This window comes from Ptychodera flava, chromosome 17 (genome assembly GCF_041260155.1).
Source record: "Ptychodera flava strain L36383 chromosome 17, AS_Pfla_20210202, whole genome shotgun sequence".
Taxonomy (NCBI): Eukaryota; Metazoa; Hemichordata; class Enteropneusta; family Ptychoderidae; genus Ptychodera; species Ptychodera flava.
This window is the reverse complement of record NC_091944.1, coordinates 6,345,225-6,369,889: the sequence shown is the minus strand read 5'-3', so window position 1 is coordinate 6,369,889 and position 24,665 is coordinate 6,345,225. Positions and strand designations below refer to the sequence as shown.

The 24,665-nt window shown below is 38.3% G+C and overlaps 1 protein-coding gene across 2 annotated transcripts; it reads right to left on the bottom strand.

Moving 5' to 3' along the window:
- Positions 1–735: 735 nt before the first annotated feature.
- Positions 736–24,598, bottom strand: LOC139115258 (uncharacterized). 2 transcript variants are annotated; one of them, XM_070677241.1, is made up of 4 exons: positions 24,146–24,598; positions 7,240–9,731; positions 6,613–6,873; positions 736–982 (listed from the first exon to the last, which is right to left on the bottom strand). In XM_070677241.1, the coding sequence occupies exons 1-4, from the start codon at positions 24,249–24,251 to the stop codon at positions 875–877; spliced, it is 2,967 nt and encodes a 988-aa protein (XP_070533342.1). In that variant the 5' UTR covers positions 24,252–24,598; the 3' UTR covers positions 736–874. The 2 variants fall into 2 exon arrangements, with proteins under 2 accessions (XP_070533342.1, XP_070533343.1); XM_070677242.1 differs by having other exon boundaries at positions 898–982; positions 6,557–6,873.
- Positions 24,599–24,665: the final 67 nt, after the last annotated feature.

Sequence of the window (24,665 nt, the reverse complement as noted above, 5' to 3'; positions counted from 1 at the left end):
GTCAGGTAAGGCGAACTTTAATTATACTTTAAACGGCTTGTACATTTAATTCGCAGCTACAATCTAAACAAGCGTAAATATTTGTTCAGTATTTTATTATGAAAAAAATATATATATCGTCAGCATCGGTGCAGTATCTCCTCTGTACCGTGCTCTTTCTATTCAAATTAGAGCAGAAGTATTTCCTTACGTCTGATAATTAAACCGTCCACTTGGATCGTTCTAACTTCTCCGCGACAGAGCATGACTTTTTTTCTTTAATGGAAACGTTTTGTGTCATGCATCAAACTCTCTGTACAATTCAAAATAATGTTCTATATTCATATATTGATATAGTTACTTTTTTAAAACGTCTATACAATATTGTGTGTATATATAGTGGTATACAATAATGTATTTATAAGTTTTCTACAGTAATGTAAATATGGTACAGATGTAGTAAAGGAACATATATTTGAAAAATAAAAAAATGTTTCTTTTGTTTGTATTCTGACTTCGGTTATTTTCTCATTCATCAATTCTCTGTCAGATCGAGAGCATATCTAGTAATCTTGCCACCAAATCTTTTCCCAGACAAAACTAAATAACAACAACAAAAACAACAACAATAATAATAAAGATGATTATAATAACAATAAAACAACAACAACAACAACAACAGCAACAACAACAACAACAACAATAATAATAATAATAATAATATTAATATAATAATGATAATAATATCTGTTCTAGGATATGTTTTTGTGCGTTCTGTAAAATTTTTGCTATTTACATCATTTTGGCGTAATAAGGTTACATCGCAGTTCGCAATAACACATCAAGTCCTTTTTAGCCAAATAGGAATCATCAACAATTATTATTTATGATGACGTCATATCCAGCCGTCGTCATCGCACCTGGTCTTGTAATTCTTCTTAGTCTTGGTTGTTGTCGCTACTACATTTGTTGATTTGCAAAGCACCGCCACCATCGTACGGTTCTGCGAATAGAACATGCATGAACAATGTTAATTGTGGTTGAATTGCAAAGATGTTTTTAAGTACGTGAACGGTTTGCCTTTGTAACGGAAAAGCATAGCTTGTTGTGCGAACAACAGGGCGCCTAATCGCCAGCCTGAGGTAGCGGCTTTGTGTGACTTAGGATACAGCGCCCTCACTCACGCTAGAACAGCAAAACAACTGACATGAAAAGACGGCCGGAGACAGCAATATTATCGACAAAACATATTTTAAAGGCATCCGAAAACGTATGAAGATGACGTCCAGAATGTTAGTCACACAGGTACAAGTCAAATAATTTATTCATTAATCATAACAGAAGGACATGTGAAGAGGGTTCACAAACGTCATTGCCAAGAGACCGGAATATATCAAATGATTTTAAGAATTATTGAGAAGAACTTCACAAGGAAAACTCTGAATTGTCAATGGAAACCTTATAATTAAAATGCAATTGAAGGGCTTGGTATTAATCAATAGGTTATATCTACAGTGAGGGAGAGACGTGTCCTGAAGAAGTGTTTTTGTCGACAACATTTTTTATTTCAAATACCTTGGAGAAAACGTTAACAGAAATATCGTTGAAACAAATAATAAATGAAAGATGACTTTCACGGAGTAACTGGAGCTGCCTCAGGTGAGACAATGTTTCATATTCGACCAAACGTTGACGTACAAAGAAACTGTGTTATATCCAAGAATATCATTTTTAAGATTCGCTTGGAATTCATAACTCTGAAACCATGTGTCAATAAATAGTAAAATAAATGATTGTGTTCGTTATGTAAATTGAACACCTGAAGGTTAAATAATAAGTCAATTTTTATATGCGTAAGGTTCAGGTGGCAACAGCCTAGGCCTCAGGTTAACGATAACAATAATGTACAGTTTCTATATGGAAGACCATTTCTCTTGAGTAATCTCAAAAAAACTTTGCCTACAGCTCTTCTTAAAGAGAATGTTAAGAGTGCAATGAGAATATCTTTGCCTCTTATCTTGCTCGCATGTTCTAAATCATATCGTCAGATATCAATAATTTTTGATAAGTTTTTTAAATCCACGTTATTATTGAGCACTTGATAGCATGTACTTGATGACCAGCAGATTGCCATGGAAACGACATGACCCGAAAGTGAAGCTATCTTTTTTCTAAAAGTAAATGTATTTTGTTACCTTGTCATGAAATGCTTTTGTTGTAAGAGACTTTTTAATTGACTGCAGTTTCCTCTGAATTATAATATTTTATAAGTATCTTTAGTTATTTTTTTAGCTGAATTCAATTTTTTAGACTATAAAAAGTAAACGTTGGTGTCAGCGTTTTTCTATCTACATTATTTGTCATTTTCAAACTCAATGTATGTCTTCGCAGACGTGAAACGATAGAGTATACAGAATCATGGACGAGGGCACATGATACTACTTTGAGGTGCGCCATCACACGATTGTTAAAGTGAATGGAGTCTTTACAGACAAGACTTTACTTTACTTTACTTTTTGTCTTTACAGACAAGACAATTATCAATTATCAATTGATGGCATCGGAGGCGCTTGATCAGCTGAGAACACCAAGGAAAGGAACATACCCCAGTCTTCAGTTAGATATCTACTATATTAAAATTGCGATGCAGGATTTATAAGGTCACTGCGAGGTAATTTGGTTGACAGTGACGATAATCGGAAACACCAAAAATTGATGATTTTATCGTTAACAACCAAGAAAACACTTCATCAACTTGAAAGAAATGACCTTCAGCCGTCATGATAGCGGCAGCGTATAGGTTTAGGTAGAAAAAATGAGGTAGTACATTTGTACTCCGTATTATTTGATATTTGATTAAGTAAAACCCCGGAATTCAAATGGACCACCGTACAAACAAAACAACGTGACCTGCAGAATAGAAGATAGGATTATTTGTATTCCGGTTTCCGCGTTCATTCACCCGTATTCGTTTGTACCGTGACAGTGATAGTGTCCCCCACCGGTCGTTTTACATTGAATCGTGACGTCACTTTAGGGGTGTGCAACATTTTATTCTGGAGTACGCCCGTTCTGACGCGATTTTTAACACCAGTTGCCGCGAGCTGTATGTCATTGTTTCAAGGTAATCATTTAACTCATTTTTACATACTTTCAACGCAAAATTTTCTACGGAAAGAATAATTATCGTGAATGCATCATGTTCAGCGCCAGTCTACGAATCACATGATTTGGCTTAGGCTTAGGGACAGATTTGATAAAATCTACTTCCGAAATAGTTTGGATTGAAATGGCTTACCAGTGCTCCGCAATAATATCTGGAAGAAAAATGGTCGGCTGTCCTCTGCTAGCTATCACCGAAATGGTGGAGGCGAAGAACGCCCTCGCGCGGATAAATATAAGTTGAGATAAGTTGCTGTTGCATACTGCGTCACAAGTAATCTTTCGGTGAAGTACAATTCATTTATCTGCTATCTCATGTTATGGCGTAACAATATGGATGCTTCAACCGTAGATGGCGCTTTTCTAATTCACCCTCGAAGTATGCGACCATCTTTACACCTTGTAGAGTATAGACCCAAAAGCCTCAAGCTCTATGGTTCCACGTATCTCATTTAATTGTTAAGTGGCACATTGCATCAGAGAGAAGTGGTTAATTTCATAAGGTCGGCATGCTAGCGAATAATAACGACCCTATTGTTATTAGCAGACAATTCACAAAAAAATTATGTGTATGCTGATCGATCTGAAAAAAAATTGACATTGAAGGAAAATTTGGAACTTTGCCAAGACATCCCTATAGCATATGTACCTATTCTCACCCTCCGATTCTAAAATTGGGAAATCTGTAGTAAAATACGTTTGTTATGTCAAATTTACTACTCTTACGGCTGTTTCGAGCGCATTTCGTTTGTAATTGCAGGGAATCGTGTGTAGGAATTTATGATTGAGCAAGAAATATTTTGACCTCGCTTCCTAGTCGTCCGTAGAATAGTAACGCAAGTTAAATATTATTTTTTTTTATCCAGGAACCTTCAGTTGAAAAATTCACTTGAGGAAGTGTGTTTTGAAAAGAGCGGAAGTTGCTATAGTGAACAGATGAAGAAGAATATATAAATTGTAGGTTACACAATACGTCATAACAATGTCTGAATTGTCATTTAGTTTACTTTTTAATAACCAACATAGTTAATCATTTTGAAAGAAAACAACTAGTTATAATACGTTAATAAAATAACGCACGAAGATAAGTTTGTTAATGCCTTATACGTCGTCAACATGACTGAGCACACATATATACAAAGCTTTATTGCAGTGACGTAAGTGGTCACATTCAAAAAGTTAGGAATCTGGGAAAGCATACACGTGCGCCATCACACGTTCATGTTTTGGAAAATAAAATTATTCAATATTATCCAAAACACGCAAGCGACTATTCCAGGAGTCGGCTCATGCCGATAGAAAGATTAGGATTAAAAGATTAAAAAAATGCGAGGAAAAGCCAAATACATGCACAGAACAACTAAATTTCACCATAAAAGGTAGTGTAAATGAATCTATTGTAATAGTAAATATAAAGAATTGAATGTTTTGTAACTGTTCAACAGTTTTCGTCAAAATTGGTTGATACGTTTTCAATCGCATATATATTGCAACGTTTGCTAAGGTTTAACATATTAAATATGCTATCCAAATAAAAAGAAATGTAATTTCCTTTGATCATCCGCTTCCGTGGCAGTGTTGAGATTTTTTATTTGTTAAAATGAGACATAGCTAGGATACTAACAGAGCACAAGATATGGCAGATTGCATGCTGTATGCAAGGATTCGACGCCTCAGAAATATGCCAATTTCATTAAAAAAACACTTTGCCAATATTTGAAGCGGTAAGGTAACCTATAATGCTTAATTCGCATCACAGTAAGGAGCAACAATAATTAGGATAGGAATGGTAGTCACTCACTTTTCTAGGAAAAGTAAACAAAAACAATAGAAATACACAGCTAACGTGAGCGAGTGAAAAGTAGCTGTCACGTGACACTTCACAAAGAATTCAACATCTTTTCGTACATGTTTAACATGCTCAAAGGAATCTGAACGTTTAGAGACGTCAACTGTCAAATGTAGTTTATCAAAAGAAACACGTTTTTAGCTCAAAAAGTCTTTCATGTTGTGTTGATTAAATTTAAACGCTAGATGTACTGTTAATTATGTTATGTTTCTAAAGCAATAACACACTTATTGTTAAGCAACGGCAGCCATCTTGCTCGAAAGAACGAAACAACACAAATCTGATGACGTCTTGTTTTACAAGCACAAATACGTCAGACTCTGAGTCACATCATCTGCTGAAACACTTTTGCAAGCACAACCACGGTTCCTCGTATACATATTTCTAACCACAAAAACGTTACGAGAAAATTCAATACATAAATTTTAAAATGCACAAATTCAAAAATAATAAGATCAACATTTGGAGATGCCCCTGAACACAATAGGAATTTGGAAATTTGTGTTCATGCTATCATTATCAACGAAAGTGCTGTTGCGTCATGCACGTGCAACCACTTTCACTTTCAAGGTAACGTGTAAGAAGACATCTATGGTGAAACGATGACTTTAAAAGATTGGAACTAGAATTAGAAAATATCATAATATTACAATTAACAAGATTAATCTTCAAAGCAAATCAGTACCGTACTGATGATAAGTACATGAATAACAAAACACATATTAATCATAGGTACCTTGCACCTTTCCACAGGAAACACTGGCGTTGTATATTTGTGTTTAGCGTACACAATATTATATACGACACTCTGCTAAGTCAAAAGCAGTGTGATCTCATATTTGGCCTCTGCCATTTTAAGAGTTATTGATTCTGATTCAACGCGAAATTCATCAATTCTTCGCGGAACATTTTATCACTGGGGTGTACAGATTCCGATCTTAATTAGTTTGATTAACAAGGTGTCATTCTCGACATGTTCCGTTTAATACGGTTTTTGAACTCGTGTCTGGTATTCATCTGTCAGTCACAGTCGTTCGTTTTAGATTTATCATGGTATTACGGTAGAATGCGCCTCCGGGACAGATATTCCAACTCTCAAACATTCTCAATACTTTTTGGTATAACACTCGCTGGGGCTCATTTTAAAGCTCTTAGCGAACCTAACTTGTCCACTGGCATACTTTCGTGAACAACGAAAACCCCTTCATTGGGTGATTTGTTTTTCTAATACCAAATTTTGCAGACGACCCCTGATTTTAGTTATGATTTCGAAAGCGAATGATTTAAAGTTTCCTTGCGCAAAGTTTGAGCGAGAGTTACAGTCTTTCAATTTTAGGCACGTACTATTTTTAACATTGAGGTACATATACAATTTGACAGACTGTGTTGTGCAGATTGCAAACGTAAACATTGTGCAAAGTGCAAATTGATTCTGGACAGAGAAACTTCGTTTAGCTCTCTAATCAGCCACGAAGTGCCGGCACGGTTCGTGCATTTCATGCAAGCAACAATCTGTAAAACGATCGGAAGGCAAAGCATGCATTGCATTCTGGGAGAAGTTACTACATCGGGCACGACACACGACGAGCCACACGGAGAAGGTGTCATTACAAACTAGTTACTCGGCCGGACAGCAGTTCTGTGGTTTTTGTCTTTGCTGACGACGTTGGCGGCGTAACACCAGTCTGACTCTTCCTCCTCCGGCCGTGCTTGCTCAGGCGCCGTCTCCACATTCTGATGATCCGCCTGTTCAGCGTGAAAGCGAAAAAGATGAAAACTCCCTGCAGAGTGTTGAATACGATGAACAGATACCAGAATGCTTGGATGCCCGTGAAGGCCGCGATGAATCCGAATATCCACGTGAAGCCCATGATAGTGGTCAGCTGGAAAGAAACAAAAAGCAAAGAAAAAAGGAAGAATTAGCTTTGACATCTGAATGCACGATAGATACAGACAGTATTTTCCTGCCAAATGAACTTACATGTTGCCTACGGACTATCGTCTGCAAGAGAACGAAGATGGCACATTGAAACTTGCACTTTGTACTATGGATAAATATAATTACTCTTCTCAGCTCAGTCACTGTGTGTTAAGGGACTGTATCTCAGTGGAGTAAAACGTCAGCACCCGTTTGACAAGCTTGAATACATAATATTTACTCTGTGAAGAGGGTCGTTGTTGGCATCCTAAAATTACAAAGATTTGGAGAGTAATTGGCTTTTGTCATACATACATCAAATCTGGCCTACCTTCAGGTAAAGGAGAAGTTGTGTTTTTAGATTTTCAGCTTCGGATTTCTTCGTCACCTTCTGTGCGATCTTTGACGTTGACCATATGCCGTGTATTGTCCGAAGATACATGACCAAGTTGGCGAATATGATGACGCCAACAGGTGTCATGAAGGAGATAACGAGCGCCAAAGGTTCCTCAATCCAACAACTGCTTCCCGTTCCGTAGCCAATTCTACAGTTTGCGCAATCGCAGAAGTTTACTATTACACATACGGGGACGATGAGGGCGGGCGCTCCCCAGGCATAGATCATGTATCGGCGGAGGAGGACGTTTCTGTCTTCGGGGTTACGCGGGCGGAGGCGCTTTCTGAATGTTCGGCTGATATCGAAGGCCATGACGTTCATCCAAAAAAACACTGCCAGCCAGAAGTAGTGACAAACCACCGCAACGGAGGCACAAAACCAGTAATGCTGCGTTTGGTTGGAACCGAAGAGGAGGAATGCTTGGGCCGTGAAAAGTGCAACGATCAAATTCATAATAGTCTTTCCGGGCAAGTTTCGTAAACTTGGGAATGTACAGTAGGTGATGAAGGAAAACGTCAGGAATACCAAGGAAAGAAGCGAGCCAACCACGGTGAGGATTGTCTGTGCCTTTGAATATTCAAAGAAGATGGCGCTGTATGAGTCAGTTCTTGTACCGTTCTGAGAAAGATAGCTGCAGACGAACACAGACCCGTTTTCCACTATGTACTTTCCCTGTTCATACACGGTGTTGGTTGGTCCATAGTACACTGACGTTCCTGTAGCCCCCTCTGAAAAAGTCACGTATTTGTTGTCTAGCCGTATCATAGGGCAGCTGAGGGAAATTTCATCGCAGGTTAGAAGGTGTACTCTTCTGTGCCACGTTGAAGACTCTTGGTCATACGCCGATAGGATTCGCCAATAGCTGGACGTCTCTCCACGAGGTTTATCACTGTAGTTGGTTTGCAGCGCTTTGTTCTCAGACACTTTCGGTGACAAGTTCTCAACATTTCTTGTGACGTCATTCACAGTCTTTTCCCTGCAAGTACTGTAGGCGCTAAAATTTGATTTGTCGACCATTACACTCTGTATATAAATTTTTGTATTCTGGAATTGTATTCCATAGTTTAGATTCTTATGCAGAGCCCTTGCTAAGACCGAAAGGGTAATATTTGATTTCGAGAAGGTGGAGTAGACGAAAAGATCTCTGGAGTTCTTCTCGGTTGAGCTATTTACCTGTGAAAATTTGTATCGTTTCAAATTTGTGTAAAATAACGAACCAGGTGATATTGTCAAGATGTCGGACATGACTTTATTTAGAAATTGCAAAAGCTGATTTCTATGCGAAATATCTTGGTTTCCTGGTATTTGAAGTTTGGCTGAAATGTACAAAGTTGATATTGAGATATTGTTGTCAGCAAGAGTGGAGTTTATGACGGGTAGGTAGCTGCGACCGTTTTCGTCTTCGATGGGTTTGGGTTGCTGTTTTGGTTTACATGCTCCGTTAATGAGCTCAAAGTACGCGGGACAAGATAACTGATGGCACTTATCAAGAAATGGGTCGTACACTTGATGTTCATCACAAACCACATGACTTTCCCTAACCTCACTTTCTGACCTCACTGTTAGTCCGCTGTTGGAGTTGAAGTCCAAAAGCGTTGAGAATGAGACCCAATTCACCCACCACATTTCTCCGTAGGCAACAGTACCACACATTAAGTTGTTGATTCCTGCCTTGCGGCACAAAGAACAGTGCGGGTTTTTGACCCACGAACCTTTTCCGGCATGGTAGACGACAGCGGCATAGGTTTTGCAGGCCTTTTCCATGACGATGTCGCCCTCGTCGTTGCAATCTGACCAAACATTACCACATGGCAGCCTTGGGCTGTGGTTGGAATTCTGTGGCGGAAAGTAAATAACTTTGCACGACGTTGATAGTGAAGACTGCGCAAGTTCAGGCAGGGATTTGTTCGCAGTATCGCTGCTACATGTAGTGTTCACGTCCCAAAACTCCACGTCGTGTCTTTGTATACCGTGGCATGCAGCGCAGAATACATTCTTGTAAAGGACGCCCTCTGGTCCGAAAACCGGCACCCTGGATAAGAAAGTATCGTTGTCCTCACACAGAGTTCTGACGTTATCATCCGACCAAAATGGAGGACATCGATTTATTGTCCAATACCAATATCGATCGTTCGTTCCAGGCTTTAAGCAGCCGATGGAATCGGACAAGTTCTGGCGGCTTAAGATCGACTTCAGGGCAGATGAAGGAGACAAGCTTTGTCCACCACTTTGATGACGCCCTTTATCGGAGTGACACTGCAATTCGTAATCATAGCAACAGTCGCCATATTGGATGCACAGGTCATCACATCCACAGTGTGTGAGGTTGCTTTGTGAGTTGCATCGTCCATAGCAGGAATTCGGATTATTTTGGTTTACCGATGAGCAAATGTTAAAAGCCTTTGCCATTGCCTCAATAGCGGTTCCTAATGTGGATAGTAAACAAGAAAACACAAATGGATTAGTTATTGGGTACATGAAAGTATCTGTTCGAATTAGGCTAACGCAGTCATAACTGAGCTTGAATGAGCAGACACTTGATGAAGCTTAGGCTATGGTCTTAAAGCCCCCGAGTTGCATTTATGGACTATTTGCACTTACTGTGAAAATATTGCAGATGGCCCTCATTGAATTTGTTATCCACTGATTTGTCATAATTCACGTTTCTATGTATAAATTCACCCAGCATCCTGTAAGTGTTTGACCGCTCATTCCCTACAACTGCTACCATTCCATGTAGTAGGTAGGTTAGGGAACACTGCACATAAATATGGAGAGGTTCTCGACGAAACGTAGTACAAGCTATGCCTTTCTTAAAGTCACGGTTTAATTAATGGCCTTCACCAAGTTTGGCTGCAATAGACATCTGATCGATTTACTGAATGCGCTTAAATAAGTGTATATTTGGGCTGTTCAGAAGCAATATTGGAATTTTATTATTTAGTGCATTTTTCGTCAGAAACAATAACAGTAAAGTTTTTTATTTTTGCCAACACAAAACGTTAAAGTGAGATGTAACTAACTACGATCTCAAATATTTGTCTTTAATCAGTAATTTTCATAATCAGTTTGAAGTAATGTTTAGTTTCAGGAAACCCGGGGACTGTGTCCTTCAACATTCATGCTTCACACATGGGACACATTTTCAGTTGTCTGCACCGATGAAAATCCGCAGTAACGCCGTAAAAGAGTATTTATTTCCATTTGCTGTTCTCCTTTGTGATCCGCAATGACGGCAGGAAATTAAGTATGTGCTGAATACAAACATTAATGTACACTCTGAGGGAATGTTGTTTGTAATAAAGAGAAACAATGATTTCTTTCTTTTTCTCGAAGGTATTGGTTCAGTTTTGTTACAGCCACTTTGCTTGTAATTGATAGGTGCTCCAATTGCAGTCGACGACCCTTCGCTAATGAATTCGGATTCAAAGCCTCCAGGGGACCAAAACTCGTTCCAGCTAAGATGAGGTGACGTCTAGATGCAAATTACGGTAATTTACGAATATTTATCGATTTAAATCACACACGCCTCCACACATACTTGAATCACAAACCCTACACCATATTTATTACAGACCCTGCAGGAAACAGAAGTGCATATATATATATATATATATATATATATATATATATATATATATATATATATATATATATATATATATATATGCACTTCTGTTTTCTGCAGGGTCCGTGATGACGTATACAAATGCCCTCGTGGGAAACTACAGTGCTCGATTACAAAAACTACTTCAAGTACAATGTAATAACATCCTTCAATCTTCAGACAGAATCTTTTGTCTGAAGATTGCTGGTATTCTGGTGTTGAAGGGATGTAAGGAAGAATGGAAGCAGCGCTCGTTGTAATTTACAGATGCTACTTTACTCCTCTATACACGAGGCTACAGTACAATGGCTAGAGTTGAACTGGAGAGACTCTGACCAGTATATACATGGGCCAAGAAAGGTATACATGCCCTCATGAATAGTAATGATAGCTCATGAATAATAATATCATGACACTATGTCACACTCCTTCTTGATGGAGACAGGCAGTTTACATCACTAGTACGGATGCTTGAAACTTAGGTAACAGATATCATGACTTTGTACTTGAAGTAATTTTGTTTATATATATATATATATATATATATATATATATATATATATATATATATATATATTCTTGCGTAATGTATTAATGGTCGACAGACCTAACTCCTAATCTTGACTGTAGGCTAAACTCAATTTTGAGCATTTGCAGCGCCTTTGAACTGTATGACGTTCTCGATTGTTGAAATACCTGAGAATTACTAAATTGATATATTTATTGACTTACTGACTTACCAGTTGATGAACTGATAGATTGATTGTTTGCTTGATTGATTGGTTGACTGATTGATTGATTGATTGATTGACTTAATTGTTTGTATGTCTGCATGAAATAAGTTTTTATGCTAGTGTCATAGATAGTTAATAGATCGCGGAATATATATATAACTATAACTAACAAAAAGAGGGTCAATGATAAAACATCGTGCACACAAGCAGGAAAATGTCAACATTGTAGGTAGATGCGTGATTGTGTCTTTCCCTGCATGAATAAGCAAACACTTATGACATCAGCTTGCGTGGGTGTTTTACGAGTTGAAGACTGAAATATCAAAACACATGTATCTCGTCAAAGTATTGGCTCTTAGATTTTTTGATATTCAGTATGTGACTTTTCACTCAAAACACTTTAAATATTTATCTGACACATCTGTTTCTAATAGACTCCATCTTTGCGCTGTAAAGGCTATTTCAGATGTTACCTATCTCTGTCTTTCTGTTAACCTTTCTCTCTTTTCCTCCATCAGAGAGAGATATATAGAAAGATAGATAGATAGATAGAGAGAGAGAGAGTGAGTGTGTGTGTGTGTGTGTGTGTGTGTGTGTGTTATAAGTTTTTCATATTAAATCTTGAAGATAATCCAACTTCATGTTGTCTTTCCAGAAACAATGAAAATGAAATTCAGCCAAGGGGATACACCATAACAACACTAATAACCTCAATTCAAGACGTAATGTTCTAACGGTTGCGATGATTTTATATTTCAAAAATTAGCATCGATATTTTCACTCCAGCAGCAAGCATGCAATGAAAGGGTCAAACACGCAACGGCCAATAGGCTAGGTTAAACACAGTCCCTAAATCAACTAAGTCTAAACGGATATATGCATGTTATGTACTTGTTTGTTAGTTTGTTTCAACTATGTCAATTCAATCAAAACCTTCATTATATTCTACGATCGAAACTGATGCTGGACAATAATTCATCTTCTGAATAGTATGTACATGTATTTCAGGCACGGTTGGTCATTATTGATATTACAGTTGTGCCAGCACAGGGCAGATTATATAGACTCGTAAAACGCTACAGCAAACTGTGTAACCTTTGAACACACATCGAAGCGGGTGCGTGGTGTCAAATTGCAGGTGTCGTAAATATCGACGATATAAAGCAATGTATATACTTCGGGTCAAAGGTTATATATAAATCAACTCATGCATGCATTCTGTCGTTCGTGTGTTGGACGTATTAAAAGCTGTTAAGCGGTCGGCATCAAGACACTAACATGCCTCGGTGGACGGAATACGCATCTTGGGATTATTTCCTGTTGGGTAAGATGTGACAGTATACGAGGAAAACCCATTTGTAGTCATAAACACTGTATTGGATCCTACTTGAATTGTCGCGTTATTCAAGTCTAGGTATAAATTAAATAATGGCATAAATCAACTAATTCCAGCGACGTAAATAATATCTGTGACGTGCTCTTTTCAATGACTCACACGATAGAGCTGCCCTTGGAATTTAACATTGAAATCACATCGCACCTCGCACTGTACACTTTCACTAGTTTTTTTTTCTATTATGTGACCGTAAAGGAAGTTTAAGGGTTGACAATCCCGATCATCGATCACTGTAGACAAATGACAATTGGTTCATGAATTCATCCCGCTAACACACCTGGCCGTTGGCGGCCGTGAAATCGACACATGCCATGGGAGTCGTGAAATCGACGGAACGTCGACATTTTTCCCGCACTTGCGCGGATAATCTCGTTCTCGGCGTGATCAGTCATGTAAATTTACCATCAGCAAGATTGACTGTAGTATCAATCAAACTATCTGCATATCTACGCATGCGTTCCCCGAATATCCATGGGCATATGCCAGCGAGGTATCAGCGTGTAACTGTATCGGTGTACTAAGAATTATATGTAATTTTGAGTTAAAAGAGCTTTAGTCCTACAGGTATTCCCCATCAATACTCAGAAACGCAATCATATTCATAAGTCATAATTTTACATGCCTCAAAGAAAAATTGAGTGCCTCCATTACATGTGTAAGTCAATAATTCAGTTTTAACAAAATATGATATATGGTCACGTGACTGCTAGCCAGACGTTGATTTGTCACCGTTCCGTTGATAGAGCAATTTCCATCTTGATGGGATATGTTTCAGATGCGATGATCTCAACCGAAATTGATAAAGATAAATTAGACATTTGTCAGCATTGATAAAAATTGACGAATTTCAGTCGAGTTCGATAGAGAAAAATGGATCTAAGTAAACCTTAAATTATCAATTGTGATTGAAAGTAATTATTCCGTATTCCAGTGACATTTATCAAACCGCGTGCCGTACCGTTTTATTTGATCATTATAACATTTTCGAATTCGGTTTTTGCAGCGTGATCGATGCGAACACCATATCTGCAGACTAATAGAATCCCACACCCAACGGGTTTGGATGGAATGTCTCACACGAGTTGGGGAGTTCTGTCTCACACGAGCCGAAGGCGAGTGTGAGACAGAATTCCCCAACGAGTGTGAGACATTCCATCCCAACCCATTGGGGTGTGGGATTATTTTTCTCACGTCCCTCCAATATCTTTAGAAAATTGCATTTTATTGTCAAAGTGGTAGGTTTAAACTATCAAAAACCAGCAGCCGATTGCTCTTGTTTCATTTGTATCATTCCGCACAGAAAAATGAAGTTCCTTTCATTGATGAGCATATCAAACACGTTAACATGTATATTACCGATATGGCAATTTTGTTTTGTTGGTCAGCCACAAAATTCTCCAGGTCATCTGAGGAAAATGTTGCGAAACAACTCTGGTGGCCATCTGTTGATGACATTGCGTGAAAGCTGTCGTCTGCTACAGCCTCGTGTGCAAATGGCTCGCTCATCGAAGTCTTTCGCTAACTGTATCGCTGTCAAGTCAGTTCTTCTCCAGGAAATATGTCGACGAGCGTAAACAGCCGATAGGTTTGTAATGGCCTGAATTCTCCCGTCACAACATAAAAGCGGTCATCCTCCGAGTATTTGTTGCCGACGCCGCGCTGACCGTACTCAAATCTAGAACAACCTGTTCACTCTGCGGTTCAGTCGTCTGTCCGCTATAGTGCCAGTTGTACATTACGTGATGTTCTATTCGTAAAATAATTCGTACAGAGAACTGGGCGCTGAGCAGAGTGACCAATCAACATACGTTTCACATACGAGGTGTTCGGTCGCGCAACAATACAGAGTGTGAGAACAAATTGTTCTCACACTGTGTTCTCACACTCCCAGCGCACTGGGGACGTGAGAAATAACGCTTTCACATACTGGATTTCGTATCGTGAGTATTTAGTTATCTTCAGAACCACAGAGTGCTGGTTTATTTATTTATTTATTTATTTATTTATTTATTTATTTATTTATTTACTTAATCATTTACTTATTTATTTGTGTATTCATTCATTCAGTTACCCTTTTAATCTATGTATTCTTACTTGTGTACGAATCGATTTCCTGGAACGACTTAGATGGTCAAGTATCGCGCCTGCATGTCCAGACATTTTTGAAAATGACCACTCGACGTTACTTTTTGTCAATAATTGCCGGAGCTCGAGAGGAAACACTACACAAATTTGATGTGAGATTGTTGAATTGATAATGTGCTTCGGCAAATAATATTGCCGCAATGTCTTGCTTCATTTCATAAACATACGTCGATTTATAAAAACGAAAGAAAATGGTGAGCTTAATCATCTTCCCTTCATTTTGTCAGGATCTTCATCCTTTTGGCATGAGTTCTACGACTGCAGCTGCAAGGGTGGAAACGACGTTTACATGTAGAAAATAATATGGTTTATAAGTAAATCATACAGTATTTGTTGGTCCAGCAGTTTAAAATCATCGTAGCTTAGACTCACAAGCTGGTATGTTTTTTTTTCAAATGGAATGGTTGTATACTGCGAGCAGGACACACGACGTTCAAAAAAGTCAGCTGTCATGTAACCCATACAACATAAAAATTTGTTTGCTCTAATGATAAACAATCTACCATAAACGTCTGTTCTGTTCTCAGACCAACGCGATTGGCGCTATTTCGGGAGATATCATGAATGGTATTCCTTGAGTATGTTAGGAAACTTGCAAGACAGGAAGCGACGTGTAATTTTCTTGCAAAATGATGGACTTGATGGAACAAATAGTTCGTTAACAAATACATGCAGAATTTTTTCACCGCCTATCACCGTATCCAATTTGAACTTCAATAACTATTGTTTTACACACTTTCCCTACGCACAATTCTATATTTGTCTTTTGTACGTGTCTGTACACATTTCATGACACAAAGTCTATATATAAATTTAATTGTATGCCAGGCTGTAAAATGTTCTTTGTTTCCGATAAATTACTTCCATTTTAACTATTCTAATGTTTTATACACATTAATAGTTTCATCTAAAATGCACGACTCATGTCATTCATCTCCAATTTACCAATTTCTGAATCTCACGTTTGTTGTAATCCGTGACAAGTTACGTCCATTCATTCTGATTCAGTGATACTTGATATGTGTTGCGACATTTTCGAGTTGTAATTTCGATTATTTTAATCGGAATAATGCGCGAGCCTTTAATCGTTTATCTTGAATAAAAGAGATGCAAGATATCACTTTTCATATAATGTCAAGACAATGGAACCAACTTTAAGTTCAATAAGTCAAGTTGTCGTTTTGGACTGACCAATCACGTCCAGGTGATGTGAATTCTGAAATTTTTTGTAGAAAATTCACAGAGTAACTATAACATCGTGCCTATTGCGTTTATTCCCTCTGCACTTTACAAATGTAATAATCAATAAGGTCAACTCATAATCGGTTATCACGTGTGGGTTTGACCCCACAAGCAGGCATGTGCGTTCGTTTGATCGGAGATGACACCAGATTACAGGACCATGCTCCTAAAAAGATGGGTACATTTTTGCTACTGAGTGAGATTTTCATAACGTTGATCATTGGATTTCTCATCTTGCTCGGGACAACTCAATCATAGTTCCTTCTGTATCGACGGGCAAACTTCCGTTTCAGCTATCTCAACTTGTTCATTAAGTTTTTCGCGTGTTGTGATGATAAATACTAGCTAGGCCGGTTACAGATTCCGCCCACACTCCTTTCGGATACGCCAGTAATGCCAGCATTTTTGTTTGTAATAAAATTTTGATATCACCGTTGGAGCGTATAAATTAAAAGTGTAATCCGACAAAAGATTTTTTCATCTCCATGATGACCAGCTAGTACTGCCTTAATTCGATTTCGCATTAATCAGGGGGTGGCTGCTTTCAGCCAATCAGAATATAGAATAATTGGCAGACTGTATCAAGCTACTAAAATAGCAGATGAATGACACAGTTACACCCACTTTGACAATCTGCTTTGTAGTTTAAATCATAAATTGTATGAGACAAAGCACGTTATAGTAAACATAGGGTGATATCAAAATTGTATCAAAAATTCAAGGAATTTCTTCATCCAACGCACCATTTAGGACCGGGCATTGAAATAATAACTTTATACTACAAGTGGTACTTTCACATTATCTGATTTTACGTAGTGTGGACCATTGGAAAGAAATGATAATTTTGTTACGTGTGAGAAAACGAACACTATCAAGAAAAATGTAAATTAGCCACAAAATGTAATAAACATGTTTAAAAATACTACATTGAATCTGGCGCCAGTTCCGATCAAACGAACGATAAAGGGCGCGCACGTCATGTCAAACCAATGGGGTCAAACTCATATGCGAGAACCGATTATGAGTTGACCTTATTGCATATTACATTTGCAGAGTGTAGAAGGGATAATCGCAGTGTCCACTATATGTTACAGTCACTATGAGAATTATCAACCATAAATTTCAGATGTTACATGACCTGGAGGACGCGATTTGTCACGCCGAAACGACAACTTGACTTATTGAATTTAAAGCTCGATGCTGTTATCTACGAAAAGTGGGATACCTTGCATCTCCCTCCTGTTTTATTCCAGTTAAACGATTGAGGGCTTGTGAACTATTACGATTGAAATTATCGAAACTACAAATCGAAAATGTCAAAACAGGTGTATTAGAATAATATGGTATATCAAGTATCACAGCATCAGAAGGGATGGATGCAATTTGTCACGAATTGTTGTCTTCATTAGCTTTTCTTGTGACAAAGAATGTCAAGACGAATACTATTAGCATCTTTTCATTGGAGATTTACAAGAGTAGAGAGTGATTTAGAAAAATATACCCTCGTGAGAGTTCTAACATATTTCTCAACGTTGAATTGTGAAGTTTATCTTATTGAGAAAAGAAAAGAAAAGAAAACTAAAAATACTATTCACCAGCTTGTACATGGCATTTAATATGTTTATGTTTCAATTTTTACCGTAGTTCCCCCTATTTCCGAATTGATATATTGTTACCATGCAAACCGAAAATCAGAAATCAAGGGTTCCATTGATTATCTTCCAGCTCTAACAAATTCAGAAATGAAAAAAAAAACACCATGATTTTAACAAAAGAGAATATCACATTCTGTTACAAAAGATTTCATTCTGTTTGAAAGTTATGCTGATAACCCAGCTAAAATGGAGTGGTTCGCAGGTTAAGGCCGTACAAGCCTTAAACGTAAAACTTATCTTACTGGATAATGGATCGTTTAAAATGCCTTGCGTACGTGTTATAAAATCAATCGTAAAATTTAGAGGAATCTACAGTTACAGCGGATAAAATACAATGAAGTGAATTTATCACAGCAAGATGAGTAATTTACATGTAATCCCTTTCATGAAACTTAGCATATAACTCAGTCGCATAAAGAGATAAATATGAATACGAGTTAGTCGGCTTTTTTTACTACTACTTTATCTACTGGCGAAAGCCCGGGTGTAATATTTCATAAGAAGAATGATTTTAATTTCTTTTAGCTGCATGAGCTTAGGGCGAAGTTTCATGAAAATGACGACGAATGTTGAAAAGAGTTTCCCTGGCTGTGCTCATGATTGAATCCTTTGAGAGAGACAGTTTGACGCTAGTTGTGTGGCGAACGTAAATTTTGTAGCTTGAAATTATCAAGCTGAGACTTTCTGGATCAATTAATGTAGGATTTACACTGCCTCTTGGGAATCTAAAGCCACGTTTGCATATACGAGTATTGTCATTTTGCCGTTGGGTTTCTGTCCGTTGTAAATCTTGGAAAGCCTGTCACGGACAAGAGAGCAAAGGATCGAAGCACGCTTTTGGAATACAGTATCACCGAAGTATAGATATCTTAGACTAGTGTAAATTATCATCATTGATACAGATTTTGAAATCATCGAATGGAACGCTTCAAAAACAGACACACAAATCTAAAACAGCAAATATGTGTTTAAGTAGGCCAATGTGGGATACATAAAATGACAGTTTTAGTCATAATTACAGTAGACTGCGCTTGGAGACAGATTTTCGCACACTCAGAATTTTACGATACGTTTCTCCACTACTCCGTTAATTTCGTTAATTCGTTTTGAAGCCTGAAGACTAAGTTAATTTTTTTGTGAAAATCAAAAATCTAATTTCCCCGTAAAGTTAACCAAGGGTATAGCAGCCATTTCAAACTTTCGTAGCAGCCATTTCATTTCGTCAAATTTAATCTTTAACCCCCGTCTTTGCTCGATGACCTTTGATTTTTATTATTGATTAGCAAATGGTTTAAAAAACTTTGGAGGATTTGACGAGGAAGTACTAAATGACAGAAAGTCCCTCTTTTTACAATGAGAATCTATATTTTTCCTGAGGACCTGAAAACCAGTAGACAGGTTAAGCTACAGAGAGAGTTTGGTGAGAAAATGAAGTTTTGTGCCCCTTATTGACGTGTCTGAGTTCTTCCTGGATGTATATTTTGGTATGATCGATGGCGGTTTATTTAAGTTGTATGCATGAGCTGATGCGAAAAGAATAATCCGTGTTTGCTCTTTCAATAGTACGCCAGTTCACAAGATGGCCCCTCGGGTCTATAATTCTTGTGGGATAGTTTTCAACAATTCTACCAAGGAGATAGCTCGTACTTTATTCGACGATTACTTACAGAGTAATAACCGCGTTCGTCAACTATCTACAGACATTTGACGTTCGGTTTTATAATAGTTTACGTCATGTCATAAGATAATTATTCCAGCCTTCGCATACAGTTCGTAGTGGAATAATTGGTTTAAAGATCATGATGATCATCCAAACAGCCACCAAAAACATTCCGTTGTCTGGGATAATTGGGCCGGAAATGCTCGAAGGGTCAGGAGGGCAACTAAACCCACATATTTGAGGCTTGATGTAATATTTGTTAAGTTACCAGTTTTGTGGAAGGAGTGATGTCATAGTTCTGTTGGTTGGCAAGCAGATTCCATCGGAATGGCTCCTCATCCGCGCTCACTTCAATACTCCCTTAAACTTACAACGACAAACTTCAGAATTCAAAGTTAATGTTTATGGTCAGCAAGTGCAGCGAAACTTGAGAGCTCATGTGACACATCCGACGCATTTTATGCCGTTTCTATGTACAAGATTTGTGGCCACACTTTGAGTAAACGCCGTTAATATTGGGTAAACAAGATTGAAATTTATTGTCAACTATGTAAAGTGTACAGATGGTTAACTGCATTGGATCTCGCGAACAGTTGTCTGTCAGTATACAATGCGAAAATGATACAGCGCAATACTTTAGCTTGCTTGAGACAGTTATGAAGGACATGATCTCTTCGAGCTTGCGTCACTTTATGTACGTTGTGGGCTCGAATCCGAGCGAGAAGTCACTGACCGTTCTGCCCTGGGTTGATAGGTCTGCTGGTGGACAGAGTTATCCCCAAGCCTGTCTGGATCCCAGTGTAGCGATGTATTCGTTGCTTTAAGTTTGTGTGCTGTGTACGATAGCGAGTATGTGTGTGCGAGTGTATTGACAGTGTGTGGCGTGGTCCGAACGATCGCAACAACTTAGCTCTGTTCAGTCTGTTACTGAACCACTCTTATTATGGATGGGGATTTAACCCAGTAGTTTTGACAGCTGATGTCTTCGCTAGGTGAACAGTTGCTATGCGTTGTAGGTTCGAATATACTGAATTTCCTCTCTTTAAGAATTGATTATGTTTCTCTTCTTCCCGAAATTACGTCACCTTCCTCTCTTGAGATTACGTCACTTCAGCTGAAATATCATATTCTCCTCGGGAAACAGACATGCAAAACGGAAGCCGCATGAAGCGCTCGAAATGCGACTTATTTAAATTATCGATTATAACCTATTTTGTTTTGTGTCGGCTATTGACTGGTAAATGTTTCTTCATTTGCCTCTTGATGTCAGTTTAAAACGTAATGTAAAGCGTTTTAGAGCATATGTCACACAAACGTATGAAAATGACAAACATTTGAAAAGGTCTTGAAGTTACGCAAGGTATACTGGTCCAGTGGAATTAGAAAGCGAACACTTAAAACCATGGATAAACTTGGAGAATTCTAAGAAGGGAACGACATTGAGAGAATTCCGATCGAATATTTTGACTGTTTGATGCCATATAATATGTATTTGTATTTTTTGAAGTTGAAAGAGTTCCAATTCGCCATCAGCTATAACCTTTGCAAGATGCACGTATTTTACAACAGCATTAAATTACTGTTAAATGTTTGGAACGAATTACACAGACCATCTCTAGATACGTTACGGTATAGCACTGAATGATGTCATCGAAGTGTATACTTACAAGAATCAGCGAAAATATCTCTCTAAAGAATATGATTCTAATGTTCACCTTGGAATCCAGCTTGTCAAACAGTGCATCCATATATGTTTGATAACTGACACAAATACACAAGGTGAACCTTATTCATCTGAAGGTATAATTTAGAGAAACAAAGGAGTAAAAATTCCTATTTATGGTACATTTTCGATTTGTTTGTTTTACTATTATTGAATACGTATATGGCGCATGATGATTCACAATAAAAATAACTGAAATTATTTTGATCTGCAAAGTTTGCGTACCATCAAAACTTTGAAGACTGGTTGACTTCGCCGTACCGCCTCCTGAATGTCAATTTCATTCAGTTATTTTCCACCGAGTATTTGGGCGTGTGTGCGGCAAAGTTGGTGGATACAGTACACGCTACTTAACCGCGAATTCATCACTCTGTGGTTAGTTCAGCAAGCGTATGCCGGTAGTTCTTTCTATTAATAAAGAAGCGTGGTCTGTCAGAGGGCCATAAAAGTCAAAGGCTGTGTGTCTGATAACATTGTCTTGCTGTCTGATTATGACAAACAAAGTAAAAACGAAACAAAGTGTAATGAGCATAATAAAAAACCCTGACCTTGATGAAGAATTATTGCAAATTAAATTTATCACTGGAAACAATTCAGCGGGACTGCGAGACAAGGGGCAACTATGGTTTCGAAAGATCGTCATCCGTTGTCGGTTACTGCCTTCTTTATCGGACCGTTTTACTATTTCTCTCATGTCGCAGTCGAAATAGCGAGTAACCGACCATACTTTTAGGGAGGAGCCATTTTGTTTTAAGGGGGCTTGTAGGGAAAATTTCACATTGGACTTCCGTGCAAAGAAAAAACCCAGTCCCACTGAGCTGTGAGAAAAATTACACTACGAAGCGACAGTGGGATAATCACCGTCAGGGTCTTATGACTTTCAATGTTTTGTGACAAAATGTCATATTTACATTTATATTTTTTCTCAGCGTTCTATATTTTAACAACGCAGCGTAGCCCGGCTTTCACAGTTTTACATAGCAAACCAAAAACCTTCTGATCTAGTTTGAAGAATCCTAGTCTCTAAGGGATCGTGACCTTTAACACTGAAACGAGCAGAGCTATTGACACCCTTAAAAGAAATTGATTTTTATGCGTAGAAGTTTAGAGATATTGAAAATGTCATCAATATTATGAGAATATTCATCTTTTCTTACTGTGTAAATATCATCCTATTTTATTAATTAATTGAAGTGTTTTTCTTTACAATAAAAACACTGATAAAAGTGATGCCAACTCAAAACATTTGCGATATTACTGGAAAAACAAACAACTTAAAAGAAGAGAGAACGGGGCATGGAATTTATGCGATCTACTTTTCCAGGATAAACGACGATTATGTGCGTGCACTACATGTATGTGACGTCATCATTTCATTTGGGGGCAAGAACGGTTTGGTATAATATTCAGTCACATAAGTTCAGGAAGACGGCATTGCACCGTTTACAACGTGCTGATTTCTTTGGGCCTAGCAATGGTGACGTGTTTTTATAATATCTTCAAGCCAGAGGATAACATAATATAAAAAATATAATGTAATGAAATTCAAACATTTTGAAATCTGTTGCTTTGGAGATTTGGGTTCTAGCAATTCAAAATACCATTACGCTATCACCTGCTTGTTTTTGACCAGAATTTTGTCCTTCATATGTACTATAATGCCACTGTGAAGTTGAATGAAATATGAAATCAGTCACAGCACGTCTAAGATTGCTCTTCAGGTTCTTACGAATGAATTAGATTGCCACTGAAAAATGGATAATTTTTATCATGTAGTACCAACAAATCGAAATGAATTCACATTCTTTGCTCTACTTGAAGTAATGAACCTTAAAAAACAAATCTCGCCCGATTACTCATAATCGTTGCATTGAGAGGAGAGTGGGAACAACAGGTTGAAACTGTATCAATAAAAATTATTACGCAGGGTGAACTTTGAAAAACCGCGAGCCGCGCCTTTCTAGGATTAAAAGAGTGGGAAACCCACAGCATTTAGGGGAGACACCGTGGACCAGTGGTTAGGGTAACGGAATCAGTATCGGATGGATGGTGAATTCGAGACCCAGTTCAAGATCCGGTAGGTCCAGAGCATAACGGATCACTGTCGGAGGAAGGTGAGTGGACATGTTGTGCCCCTGAGCAAGGCACTTTACTCCTCAGTGCTCTATTATGGGTACCTATGCTGTAATTGGGCTAACGCCCGTTGCATGATGGACAGATTAAAATTTTTAAAAAATTCTCGAGGAGACACACAATCTTCCTAAACCCAAAAGATATGAAATGGTCAGTCCCTAAGTGTTAGCAAGTACGTGTAAACTTTTTTTGAGTAGTACCATCCATCAAAACTATAGAAACACTGCTTATATCCGCCTACACTATAGTCTGAATTTTCCAAAACATTTACATATATACGATATGGGCGACATAATCGCACTTCTGCAAAATATTTGCAAAATACCACCGAACTTTCGATTCGGCGACTCGAAATGAGGATTTTCAATTTTGCGATGCTATGGGCGAGCTACGCTTGTACTCTGACCAATAAATATGTGACGTAGCGTGTAGGGTGTTATTAGAATATTTGGCACACAGCGTTTTGTGTCAACATGATTCGTGACCGCGTTTTTTTCCACACCCTATATTACGGAAATCCCCTGAAAACCGAAGCGGTCACTTACCGTGTAACGGCATCTCGTGAGACTGTTCCGCAAACGCTGTTTCCCATGCTACAAAGAGTAAAATACAGACGAGAGGGACTATCGCTGCGGTCCTTGTTCCTCCCATCTTTGGTTGTCCAACTTTTCACACAAGTTTGCCCCGTGTCCAGTCGGAGCTGTGGGCTGAGCGAACCAGACAGAAAGGACAGATCAGACTGAAAAGTCGTGTGCCGAACGATGTAGCTGTTATGTACCCTCAAAAGACGAGTGGCTTATATAAGATATTTTCTGGTCGCCTGGGTACAGTGTAGAGCTGGATTCAGTGCCGTGATTGACCAATTGACGCTGCAGGAACAGTACAGAACTGTACCTCGTGAGTCCGAACCATATGGTATTATGTAAACACCATGTAGATTTCTACAGCTAGTTGTGTGGCGTACTGCTGTTGCGATCGTGTGGATAACTTTGACAGAATCGCCACGCTATAATAAAGCCGTAACTACCATATTTCATTGTCAGAAGACCAACCCCTGATGTGACG

What these genes read in the sequence shown, in the direction of transcription:
- LOC139115258 (XM_070677241.1), bottom strand. Translation starts at nt 24,251, where the DNA reads ATGGGAGGAACAAGGACCGCAGCGATAGTCCCTCTCGTCTGTATTTTA. An exon ending in AACTTCTCCTTTACCTGAAG is followed by an intron (nt 6,874 to 7,239) that starts GTAGGCCAGATT and finishes GTTTCTTTCCAG; the next exon opens with CTGACCACTATCATGGGCTT. An exon ending in CAGAACTGCTGTCCGGCCGA is followed by an intron (nt 983 to 6,612) that starts GTAACTAGTTTG and finishes TTCTATTCGCAG; the next exon opens with AACCGTACGATGGTGGCGGT.